Source organism: Equus caballus, chromosome 6 (assembly GCF_041296265.1).
Source record: "Equus caballus isolate H_3958 breed thoroughbred chromosome 6, TB-T2T, whole genome shotgun sequence".
NCBI classification, from domain to species: Eukaryota; Metazoa; Chordata; class Mammalia; order Perissodactyla; family Equidae; genus Equus; species Equus caballus.
The window spans coordinates 71,842,203-71,855,526 of NC_091689.1; the positions used below are offsets into that span (position 1 = coordinate 71,842,203).

General features: G+C 35.1%; 1 protein-coding gene across 3 annotated transcripts in view; it reads left to right on the plus strand.

Annotated features, from left to right (window-relative positions):
- Positions 1–13,324, plus strand: part of REDIC1 (regulator of DNA class I crossover intermediates 1) — an 80,513-nt gene that overhangs the window by 25,030 nt on the left and 42,159 nt on the right. The window contains exons 3-7 of one of the 3 annotated variants that reach the window (XM_070270123.1): positions 1,223–1,361; positions 6,187–6,319; positions 6,721–6,769; positions 8,320–8,508; positions 12,184–12,299. In XM_070270123.1, the coding sequence (XP_070126224.1) occupies positions 1,223–1,361; positions 6,187–6,319; positions 6,721–6,769; positions 8,320–8,508; positions 12,184–12,299 (626 nt within the window). The remainder of the gene's footprint in view (positions 1–1,222; positions 1,362–6,186; positions 6,320–6,720; positions 6,770–8,319; positions 8,509–12,183; positions 12,300–13,324) is intronic. The other 2 variants (XM_070270125.1, XM_070270124.1) reach the window with 2 other exon arrangements.

The window sequence follows — 13,324 nt, forward strand, 5'->3', positions numbered from 1 at the left end:
TTGTGTCATTCTCTTTCTCATTATGGTCTTATCCTTCACAGAGTACAGTGTCTTAGGAAATAATATCTTAATTCCAAGACACTGTCAATTATAAGATCCAGAGTCATGTTTTTCAAAGGGGAAAAATATTTACATCCTGAAGGTTCTGTCATTTCATTGCTGACCATAGTGTGATCTTTTTAAACAAGCCCCAATGTGGAGTTGCACATCACTCAAACGAAATGTAAACTCTTTTTTATCTGTGGTTAAGTTTGCATAAAAATGCAGCATTTACTTTTTTGCTTGACAGCTGGCAAGTCTTTTACAGTTCTTATGTTTTTTAGGATCTTAAAAGTCTATTATAATTAATATTCTGAAATATTAATGTGATAAAACCTTAACTTCTTGGAAAAATGATACTTCCTCTTGCATTAAATATATTACCATCTTGGACTTTTTTCACTTTTTATATCTCACATTTATAATCACGTTTATGCCATTGTGTTATGAGTTATATAGTGAAGAAGATGTTTTCACAATTTGTTATAGTGTCTAATACATAATAGTTGCTCAATAAACAAATTTTGAACAAATGCCTTTGAACTTCTTAAATTAAGGATGTAATCTGAGAGAAAAAGAATGAAAATAAGAATAATTCTGCTCAATCAGAAATAAATACTGAATGAAAAATGATCATTATTTACAAGTCTGGTTTAAAAGAAAATCTAGGAGTCATGGGGAGATAACAGAATTAAGTTAGCTTTGGCTGCAGATAAGTTCTCACATAGCTTCTTTTTGTTTTTCTCTTCTCATTTCAGTTGACTTTTATTGGCACACAGCTGTGCGTATCTTTAGGCTTTTTATATCTGTGGTATAGCATACTTTGCAGAAAAACAAGTTTTTAGCCTATCAGATTTGTTTTATCAGGTTTTTAAAAACGTTCCACATTCAGATAATTTTTTTTTAATCTTTTGATACCTGGGAATGGCTTTATACAGTTCTGTTTTAAAGGCATTACGCTTAACAAAAGAAAGATTATAAGAAGCTGTAATTTAGAGTCTTTGGGCAAACTACAAGTTATCATGATTCATTTTAATTTATATGTAAACATGTAAAGGAGGTGTCACAGAAATATAAAAAATATCAAGTCAATTATTTAATAGCATTATTGCTTTTTATTATTGATGATTCTTCCTGAAACTATATGGTTGCTAGAATAGCTTTTTATTTTTAATTTTTTTAGGAATATTTTGAAAAGAAAAGGTTAAAATCAAAAATGAAATTACGGGGAGTTTTATCCCCTGTCAAAAATTCTGCTGTCAGTTTAGACCTCCTTAACCTGTATATGGTAAATCAGATATCTTGCCAGAAGAAAAGACCTGGTAAGTAAGCCTCTCCAGTAACATTTTGTTTTGAGTCTGATGTGATCATAATGTTTAGTTTTCCAATAATTTTGTAATTTTAGAACTCAAAGGATGTGGAAAGTAATTTTAAAACTTGATTGCCCTCTTAAATTAGAAGCTTTGTTAGTCTCTGCTTAAAATGTTTTATTGTTTAATCCATTTATTTTTTTTTTAGGTGGTGTGTTATATAAAATTAATTTTATAAGGTATGGTTAAACTTATAGTGCTATTGTTTCAATTATTATGTTATTTTGTGTAGGCAGATAGTTACCAAAGTTTGGCTAAAGAGCAGGGAATAAATATCTTTACTGTCTTATCCTATTTGGAGAATTTGTTTGAAAGGCAGAGCTGAACAAGTTTTTGCCTCAATGATTAGTTTCCTATCTCATAACTTGAATTTCTTAGACATTCTTGGGATGTTAACTATAGTAGTCTAATACTTCAAAATAAAGTTCATTTTGGCCTGCACTTTGATTCTTCAAGTAAATAAAAAGTTTAATCAGAGTATTTTTTTCTCTCTCAAGGAAACTTGTGTCTGATATTTAATTTTTAAAACAAGTGCTAAAATGAGAGCTTAAGAACTGAGTTCATAAAAAAGGGATTGAAATTGATCACAGTATTGTTAGTGTCTCCTCTTTTCCTTTCTGTGCTATTTTTGTTTCTCCACAGATGACAGTTGTCACAAGTAAATGTAGTCACACTTTAGTAGAAGTAAATACATTATTAATAAACTTTGGGAATAAAAGTTTCTGTTGTAAATATATTTGCTATATTTAGTTCTTTTTCTTCATTTGTGTAATAGTGTTATCAGCTATTGTCACCATGTCTTACATTAGATCGTCGGATCTTATTCATCATTTTGCTGAAAGTTAGTACCCTTTTCCCAACCTTTCCCTATCCCCCAGTCGCCAGATCCTGGCAACCACTTTTCTATTCTCTGTTTCTATGAGTTTGACTTTTTTTTTTTTTAGATTCCACATGTAAGTGATACCATGCAGTATTTGTCTTTCTCAGTCTGGCTTATTTCACTTAGCATAATGCCTTCTAGCTCCGTCCATGTTGTCACACATGGCAGGATTTCATTCTTTTTCATGGCTCAGGAATATTCCATTGTATATATACACACACACACATATACACACCACACCATCTTTATCCATTCATCCATTGATGGATGCTGAGGTTGTTTCCATATTTTGGGTCTGTGAATTATGCTGCTGTGAACATGGGAGTGCAGATATCTCTTTGAGATCTTGTTTTCATTTTATTTGGATATATACCCAGAAGTGGGATTGCTGAATCATATGATAGTTCTATTTTTAATTTTTTGAGGAACCTCTATATTGTTCTCCATAGGGTTTGCCCCAATTTACATTCCCACCAACCGTGCACAAGGGTTCCCTTTTGTCCACGTCCTTGCAAACACTTCTTACCTCTTGTCTTTTTTTTTTTTTTACTTTTTGTGAGGAAGATTGGCCCTCAGCTAATATCTGTTGCCAATCTTCTTCTTTTTCCTTCTTTCTCTCCCCAAAGCCCCAGTACATAGTTGTATATCCTAGTTGCAGGTCATTCTAGTTTTTCTATGTTGGATGCTGCCACAGCATGGCTAGATGAGCAGTATATAGCTCTGTGCACAGGGTCTGGACTGGCGGACCCTGGGCCACTGAACTGGAGCACACAAACAACTATTCGGCCACGTGGTCAGCCCCCTCTCTTGTCTTTTCGATGATAGTCATTCTAACAGGTGTGAGGTGATATCTCATTGTGGTTTTGAATGCATTCCCCTGAGGATTAGTGATGTTGAACACCTTTTCATGTACCTGTTGCTCAGTTGTATGTCGTCTTTGGAAAAATGTCTGTTCAGTGGGTCCTCTGCTCATTTTTTAATCGATTGTTGTTTTTTGATATTGAGTTGTATGAGCTCTTTATGTATTTTGAATATTAATCCCTTATCAGACAATATGATTTGCAAGTATTTTCTCCCATTCTTTAGATTGCATTTTCATTTTGTTGGTGGTTTCCTTTGCTATACAGAAGCTTTTTGGTTTGATGTACGACCAGTTGTTTATTTTTGCTTTTATTCCTTTTACTTTTGGTGTCAAATCCAGAAAATCATCGTGAAGACTGATGTCACGGAGCTTATTCCTTATGTTTTCTTCTAGGAGTTTTATGGTTTCAGGTCTTGTATTTAAGTCTTTAATCCATTTTGAGTTGACTTTTGTGTATGGTGTAAGATAGGGTTCCAGTTTAATTCTTTTACATGTGGCTGTCCAGTGATGTATTTAACTTTATATATTTCCTTTCTCCCTCACTCTGCTTTCATTCATACGTTGAACGTATGTTTTTTGAGTACTTGCCCTAAGTATTGTATTGGATTCTGGAAGTAGAACAGAAAATAACAGGGGCAGGACATGCTGCTGTAGGGGAGGAAGAGAATTCCTCTATCTCTTGTAGGTTCTTCTGGCTGGGCTATGAATTAAATTGACATGAGACAGAATAAAAGGAGAAAATCAAACAAAGCTTTGTAACATGTATACATGGGAGAAATCCAGGAAAACTGGTTAACTCCCAGACTGGCTAAGGTTGTCATCTTAAATACCGTCTTTGGCTAAAGACAAAGGAGCATGTTGGGGGTGGGAGGGAGTCAGTTATGGGAGATTACCAGAAAAGGACAGTAAACAAGAGAAAGGTTATTATGCGGATTTAAGTCCTTGCCTTCTGCCTTGATAGGAGTTTCTGGACATAAGGACATCCCCCCTCTTCCTGGTACAGAGAGGGAGTTACCTTTACAAATGGAGATTTCCCTTACAAATGTAAATGTGTTTTACAGAGGGTAGCTTCTACTTTTCAGAGCTTCTCGCCTGTCTGCAGTTTCTTAAAAGTAATCAGCCCCAAATAATCCTCATGCCAAAGAGACACATTTTGGGGTGGCCAATTCTGATCCCCCACACTACCAAAAAATAAGGCACCTTGGCATATTGAATATTTTGAGCTGAGGAATTTGAGGAAGCAGCATGTGCAGGAAGGATTTTCATGTGAGAGGTGCCCTCGCTATACCCCGAGAAAAGGAACGTTGTTATCTCCAACACAGAGGGAACACCGAGAGGAATCTAATGAACAGACCTTGCTGTTTCCCTCAGTTTACTACACTTAGCTGATACCCCTTTTTGTCCTGTCACATTTCCCCAGGACTTTCCGCTCTTCATCAAACCTAGCTTAAAAATGCTCAGGTTTAACCACTTTGGGTCTTCATTTCCTTACAAAGTTTTCCACATAAAACTTATATTAAATAAATTTGTATGCTTTTTCTCTTGTTAATCTGTCTTTTGTTACAGGCCCCCAGCTGATAATTTAGAAGGGTAGAGAGAAAAGATTTTTCCTCCTCTACCAAAGCAAGATTTTATTAGTTAGGACTCATGACTGCAAATTACGGAAACTTAAAAAATATATATTTACTTACTTAATGTTGTGGACTGAATGTTTGTGTGCCTCCAAAATTCATATGTTGATGTGATATTAGGAGGTTGGGCCTTTAGGAGGTGATTGGGTCATGAGAGTGGACCCTGATGAATGGAGTTAGTGCCCTTGTAAAAGAGACCTCAGAGAGTTCTCTCACCACTACCACTGTGTGAGGATACAGGGAGAAGACAGCTGTCTGTGAACCAGGAAGCGAGCCCTCACCAGACAGCGAATCTGCCAGCACTTTGATCTTGGACTGCCCAGCCTCCAAACTGAGAAATAAATTTCTATTTTGTATAGTTCACCCAGTCTATGGTAGTCCGTTATAGCAGCCTGAACGGACTAAGACACTTAGCTAAAAGGAAGGGTAGTGGTGCAGCTGGGCCTCAGAGACTGCTTGAGTCAGGAAATTGAATACTACCAAGATTCTTTTTCACTTCAGATACTAGTTTTATTCTCTCAGACTGTCTTCATCAATGAAGCTTAAAATGTGACATTAAAAAACTAACATTGACAACTAGTAGCTATGTACCAGGGGGCTTTGGGGAGAAAAAGGAAAAATAAAATCCAAAAAAAACCCACTATGAACTAACATTGCTCATCTCTCCAATTTCACCACCAGGGAAATACTGAGAACTGCTTCTCTGATTCTGAATTTTTTAATACCGCTGGAAGGATGTTGCCTTGCTCTGCTGGTGTCAGGTCTCAGCGCTGGAACAATTACTTATAACCAGAGGGGTGTAATACCATTATTGAGTGGCAGGTGGTTGCCACTAAACCAATTATTTTTTCCAGGGAAGCAGGGTTATATAAGAAGATAGAATCTCTCCACTACAACTCTGTAGTTTGTGCATGTGTAAAAAGCATGTCCTGGAAAAGGAGCGTAATTAAAAGTACTAAGCGGTCAAAATAGTTATATCGTCTATAAGGAGAGACAAGGCTGCTGCATCTAAAGTTTAAAAATCTAGTGAGGGAGATAGAGTTAACCAAGTACAGTAAACTATGGTAAGTGCTATAATAGAGAACATATGTAGTGCTGTGGGAATGTGTAATATAGCAACTGATACAGTCTAGGGGTTAGGGAAGTTTTGAAGGAATCAAAAAATAAAGCAAAATTTGTAGGGCCCCTTTCATGAGGAGAATGTAAGATGATGAAGAAAAAGATGATTTGAATTATCTGTGATAGTTGCTAGTACTGTAATGTCTTCTATCATGTATAGAATATAGGTGGTTTTAGTAAATATCTAAGATGTACATTTACTTAATGACCATGGTATATCAAACAATGCTTTTAAAAGATTTTATTATTCATTCTTAATTTTTAATTGCAACTTTTTCATTATAGAAACTGTGAGAAAACCGATCCATGTGAATATGAATAGAGACATAAAAATGCCCCTGAGAAAACATGATTTAGAACTTGCAATGTCGCCTCATCTTGTCCCGTCTAACCTTTGCATTGATGATATGGAAAACAAGTAGGTTTTAGCTAGGTTGTATATTATTAGGTATTTGAAAGAGTCATTATCAACTCTGTTTTATTCATTGGAAAATGTATAAAGGGATTATCCTAGCTCCAGTTTTTGTTTGTTTGACTGTTAGCAGTATTATTAAACTATTAAGACCTTTGTCAATGAACTAATATCCATGCTAAGTGTTTTTTGGATGCATAGTTTGACTTTCCTTATCATAAAAATCTCTCTCTAGTAATAATATAATTTTTATAAAACACAATAATATTATAACCCTGGAATGATTTACTTAAGAGTTCCGTATGTTTTCATATTTGTATAGAACAGTATGAATTTTAAATATTTATAAAAGATAACCAATTTTATTGCCACCTATGTGTTTAACTGTTACATTTTCTTTTCATTAGTTTACACTATGAAAGACAAGGCAGCAAGGAAGAACTTGGCCCAGTTAAGGTGAGAGTTAAACAAAAATTTATTTAAGTTATTTTAACAATTGTGACATGCCACTGTTACCCAACCAGGTTCATTTTTGCCCGCCGCCCAGAAAGCCAAACACTGAGATGATGAGATAGCAGCAGAGAGAGGGTTTACTCACAAGGTAGCCATGTGAGGAAGCGAGCTCATGAGCCTGAAATTTGCTTCCCCGAAAACAGAGACTCAGGGATATATATGGGCCGGGGTCAACGTGGTCTGAAATGTGGAGAGAGGTGATTGGAGGTGAGGAGAGGTGAGGTAATGATGATTTGCACAAGCGTAGTCAGACTTCATGCCTCTTCATAGGACCCATGTTCACAAAATGGCGACATCAGCATGATCTGAGGGGAGAGTTTTTAGCCTCTTCAAGTTAAAAGGTCACCTGTCGGACATCTCCGTGGGCCCAGTTGATGAGTTGGTGGTCTCAACTGGCCTGAAGTGGACAAGGAGTTCCAATTCCTGAAAAACAGCTCACACACGCGTTACCATGGTGATCCAGGCACCAGGAAGATGTTACCTATAGGAGCCTAGCGGGAGTCAGCATATTGCCTAAACAGCACAATTAACAATGAGTGGGTTAAACAGCTAAAAGCTATAATCAGTAATTACAAAAGGGAAAAAAACTTTAGTTCCTAGCTACTTAATCATCAATGGCTCACTTTCTGCCAGTTTCACCATCAAGTGATATAAATTTTTTGAGAATCAGAGAAAATTAGTTATCCTTTAAAAAAATTTTTAGTCTTTAAAATTGTTCGTTTAGAAGTTTTTAATGTAAGAAACCTATACCTTAAGAATATTTTAACGATTGCTTATGAGAAACCCTTTGGAGTTCTGGTGATGTAGACTAGGCTTTTGTGTGCAAAGCATTTGATTCTGCCTGTCACTGAAGAGCTGCAAAGGATAATTCATTTGGGGAGTTCTACTTTGGGTTCATGTGATCATTGAGCGATTCATGTTTTCAAACGTGGTGACCAGACTATTTTATTTTATATCAAATTGTGATTTTCAATATTCATGTTGATCCCAAGATTATTTTTCTTTCAAAGTATATTGCAAATAATTATTTTTTAGCAAATAAGACTTTAATCAATTAGAAAACACATAGATTGTGATTAAAGCTTGAAATGTGAAAGTCCAATGCCATATTATTAATTATACTTTCCTTTGAATAGCCAAAGTTAAGCTACATCAGAAAGATAATGGCAGTGATACTAAAATCTCTTGGAAATCTTTCGCCTGAATTGTAGATAAATGAAACTTAGATTTCCTGTCATTAGGAGATGACATGCAGGAATGGAGCTTGAGGGTAGAGGGGACCATCAGTGAGAAAGGCAGATGGAAAGGAGCTCTTAAGTATAATCTTAGTTGATAACCTCTCTTGTCTTAGTAAGGACTGTCAGTTACTGATGACTTGCCTTTACTTGGGACTTTTTCTCTAACTCGTGACCTTTTTCACTTTTATTTTAACTTTCCTCGTCTCTAGTTTATATATTTTGGCAAATCAAATGATTGTATCTTCTTTCCTATAGTCCTCACAAGTCATGGACTCATATACAATGTTCGAACCTCAATTGAGCAGAATAGAAAACTGCAGCTTCACACCACCATCTTTGTCAGCAGAATTAGCTTCTAACAGAGATATTACAAGACAAAATTTTATTCCCAGAATAGTGCCTAGTCCTCAGAAAGTTGCATATGAAAAAAAGCAGAATGAACAGGTACCTTTCTTTTTTTAAATAAAAGTCTTTATTGAGTTAGATAGGTTACAATCTTGTGAAATTTCATTTGTACATTATTGTTTGTCAGTTGTGTTGTAGGTGCACCCCTTCACCCTTTGTGCCCAACCCCCACCCCATCTTTCCCCTGGTAGCCACTAATCTGTTCTCTTTGTCTACATTTTTAAATTCCTCATATGAGTGGAGTCATACAGAAATTGTCCTCCTCTATCTGGCTTATTTCACTTAACATAATTCCCTCAAGGTCCATCCATGTTGTTGCAAATGGGACGATTTTGTTCTTTTCTATGGCTGAGTAGTATTCCATTGTATATATATACCATATCTTCTTTATCCAGTCATCTGTTGATGGGCACTTAGGTTGCTTCCATGTCTTGGCTATTGTAAATAATGCTGCAATGGACATTGGGGTGCATGGGACTTTTGGAATTGCTGACTTCAAGCTCTTTGGATAGATACCCAGTAGTGGGATGGCTGAGTCATAAGGTGTTTCTATTTTTAATTTTTTGAGGAATATCCGTACTGTTTTCCATAGTGGCTGCACCGGTTTGCATTCCCACCAGCAGTGTATGAGGGTTCCTTTTTCTCCACAACCTCTCCAACATTTGTTACTATTTGTTTTAGTTATTTGTGTCATTCTAATGGGTGTAAGGTGATAGCTTAGTGTAGTTTTGATTTGCATTTCCCTGATGATCAGCGAAGATGAACTTCTTTTCATGTGCCTATTTGGCCATCTGTATATCTTCTTTGGAGAAATGTCTGTTCATGTCTCCTGCCCATTTTTTGATCGGGTTGTTTGATTTTTTTTGTTGTTGAGTTGTGTGAGTTCTTTATATATTAAGGATATTAAGCCTTTGTCAGATATATGACTTGCAAATATTTTTTTCCCAGTTAGTGGGTTGGTTCTTTGTGAACAGGTCCCTTTCAATCACTAGTTCTTAGCATTTTATATTTTTGTGATATGCTCTTTTTTTCTTTTTATGGATTGAAAAAATATTAGTTGTGGGTTGCTATAGATATAGCCAAATTAGGAGAGAAATTAAGTATAATAATTCTTCTTAGGTCAAAAACTTAATTCTCTGGACTGTAGAAGATTATGAATCCCAAAACTGGAATGTTCTTTAAAAGTCTTTGAAATCATCATCTTTTTATAAAATTATTGATAGTAAAATTGACCATAGTTCAATGTGTTATGTAATACTTGATTGTAATCACAGTAAAGGAGTAGTTGGTGATGTCATGATGGCCCAGTATACATGATATGGAAAGGATCCTGTGAATAGCAGTACATAATCTCAGTGATGTCATAGTAATCTGTTAAAGTATAAGTTGTGATGGCTTGATTCTTTCTATGACTTGAAAGATAGCTGGTTATATGCACTTCCATCCAAGACTATGCACATATATGTATATAGATAGAGATATTTAGTGCTAAAATGTTCGATCGTTGTAGTCTCTAAAGTTAAAATTATAAAAACATCCAAATTTTTGAAGTTTGAAATATATATGCCATAGAACATACCAAGAAATGATCTTTTACTAAGTTTACATAGAGTTAAAAAATATAAAATTATTAAAGGTTACTATACTAATATATAATGGTAGTGAGTAAAATGGTTATGTAAACACTCTATCTTGTTAACAAGGTTAACAAGAATATTTAGTTTTGAATCTCTCCCATTTTTAGCATGAGGTGGTTTTATGTCATATTTGTGTATTATTTCTAAATTAATTTATAATTAGCAAATTTATAAATTATAGTTATATATTACAGTATTATAGTTATATACAATATGTAATGATATTCAATTTTATTGAAGTATGTTTTCTGCTTTTCAGAGAAGGGAAATGAAGTATTGTGCTAGGCTTATTAATTTAAGGACCCAATAATTTTTTGTTGTTGCTTTGGTGAGGAAGATTGGCCCTGAGCCAACATCTGTTGCCAGTCTTCCTCTTTTTGTTTGAGGAATATTGTTGCTGAGCTAACACCTGTGGACCTCTTCCTCCATTTTGTATATGGGTTGCTGCCACAGCATGGTTTGTTGAGTGGTATGTAGGTCTGTGCCCAGGATCTGAACCAGTGAACCCTGGGCTGCCGAAGCATAGTGTGGGAACTTAACCACTATGCCACTGGGCTGGCCCCCCAATAATTTTCGAGTGATGCAATGAAAAACATTCAGTTACCCGTTCCATTTGTATTTTATAAGACTAAAACTTGCATCCTACATCAGCTTTAACTCATCCTTGCTTTGTTAAATAGTTTATAGGATAGAGAATGAGACCCTGTGTAATCTATACTTGAATAATCTTCTACTTAGAGACTGCAGGTTAGTGATTATCTCCAAAGGGGTAAATAATGTACTTCATATGGCAGAAGAGAGAAAAGAGAAGCTAACGTCCCTGGTAAGGTGTGGTGTCACATTGTGAAGTATTAGGGAATTTATTTATTTGGATATATATTTGGAGAGATTTCAGGAAAATTAAAATGAGACTATAAATTACATAAGAAAATGAGTTGAAAAACAGGTTAGAATAAAAAGTGGTCTGGGGCTTACTAGTCCCTGGAGAAGTAGTATTGAGCCAATATATAATATTCTCTTCTGTTTTGATTTGTTTGTGTGTTTCTCGCTTCAAGGGATGACATTGTCCCTGCACCATTGACACTGTCTCTCTGAGGCTGAGATGAGATGTGTTATCAGACTTTATTTTCAGCTTTTCTTGATTTTAGACCTTTTTTTAAAAAAAGACTTTTAGTATCTCTTTTTGCCTGCACGTCTTTTTTTTCTGACTCTTTCTGTCATTGCTTGTCTTTGGACGTCTCGTTTCTGTGTTTCATGGCTTATACATAAAATATACTACAGATATGAATTATTATTGCTGGATAGATTAGTGTTGGGCCATTATAATATCTTTATATGGTACCTTCCTCATTAACAAATGGGTTATCACATCTGCTTTTCACAAGAGTCTTTCCATACTTTCCCCGTTTTGCACTCAGTGGTAGCGATATTCAGAAAGATTAAAGTAGCAGGGCCTGGCCCTGTGGCCGAGTGGTTAAGTTCACGCGCTCCACTACGGCGGCCCAGGGTTTTGCCGGTTCGAATCCTGGACGTGGACATGGCACAGCTCGTCAGGCCATGCTAAGTCGGTGTCCCACATGCCACAACTAGAAGGACCCACAACTAAAAATACACAACTATGTACCGGGAGGTTTTGGGGAGAAAGAAGAAAGATAAAATCTTTTTTTCAAAAAAAGATTAAAGTAGCAGTCTAAAATTACTTAGTAAATGGAGGAACTGAGATAAGTACAGTTGTTTCCTTGGGAGAAATCATTATTTTCTGTCAGCGATATTTAACTTTTATTTACTCAAGATTTTGGTGTTCCGGGTCTTTTTTTTTTAATCTTTTTTTACCTCTGAGAAAATGGTTAGCTCACCATAGATCAACCCTGTTATTTTAGCAGTCATTCAAATACTGACACTGCTTTCATTATTAGAACAGTATTTATTTTGTTTTCAATAAGGACACTCTTTCTTTTAGACTAAAAGGTACGTTTTTAAACTATAGATGTCTACTTAAATGAGGTTTTACGGTAAATTATTTAAATTGTATATATGTACATTTACCCTTTCGGCAGGTTCTTCCTTTTTTTTTCAGCTCAGTAATGTTAATTATTCTAATTCCGTGATTTCCAAATTAAACAAAAATCAAGATGCTTTCAGTCCATCATATAAAACAGCACAATTTGGAACATTATTTGAAAGATTAAACAGGTAAGCAAAGATGTTGAAGGAAATAAAGAACCTGTAGCATGCTTTCTTTGAGTTATTAATTTGATTTTACTGGACAGAAGTATTTTTAGTTAGAAACGTAAACAGACCTAAGTAAAACTTCTAAGGAAAAAAAAACACTGTAAGTAAAATGTAGCATTTAATTAAAGTAGTTATAAGTAACGATTTTCTGATGTACATATCTACCTTTCATTTATTTATTTTAAAAAATATTTTGGGCCAAGGTGTTTTGCATCTGTTTTATAATCCCTGTTTTATGAATTACTACTTTCTTTTTCTTTATCATAAACATAATAATTTTTTTTCATATTTATGGTAGTTGATCAGTGCCCCATTTTTATTTTCTAGGTGTCTGTATTTAAACTCTGGTTCGTTGTTTTAAAAGACATTAAACTTGTAAAACCAGTTTGAATCACTCTTGGTAATCATAGTGAGAAACTTTGACTCTGTAATTCTGTCTCAGTCTTCCTCATTTTAGTAAATGGCACCACTATTCACTCAGTTGCTTAAGCCAAAAAAAAGTTGTACCTGATTCCTTCCTTTCCTTCAACTCCCAATATCTGTTTCACAAAGTATTGTCAATTCTGTATTCTAATAAACTTTAAAGTTATCTACTCATGTCTCCATCTCTATAGGTTCCATTTCAGTCTAAGCCACCACTGCCTCTTGCCTAGAATTGTAATAGCCATATAACAGTTCTTTTTGTTTCCTCTTTGTCCTTAGGTCTATTTTTTTTCACACTTTATTAATGTATAATCAACATACCATAAACTGAACTTATCTAAAATGTGCACTTTGGTAAGTTCTGACGTATGTCAAAAATAATGACCATTCATCATCCCCAGTAGTTTCTTTGGGCACCTTTGTAATCCCTTCCTCTGGCTACTTTACATCCCTTACTCCCATCCCAAGGCAACTGCTGATCTGCTTTCTATCACTGTTGATTAGTTTGTATTTTCTAGAATTTTATATAAATTGCATTAATACAGTATGTTCTCCTTGTTTTG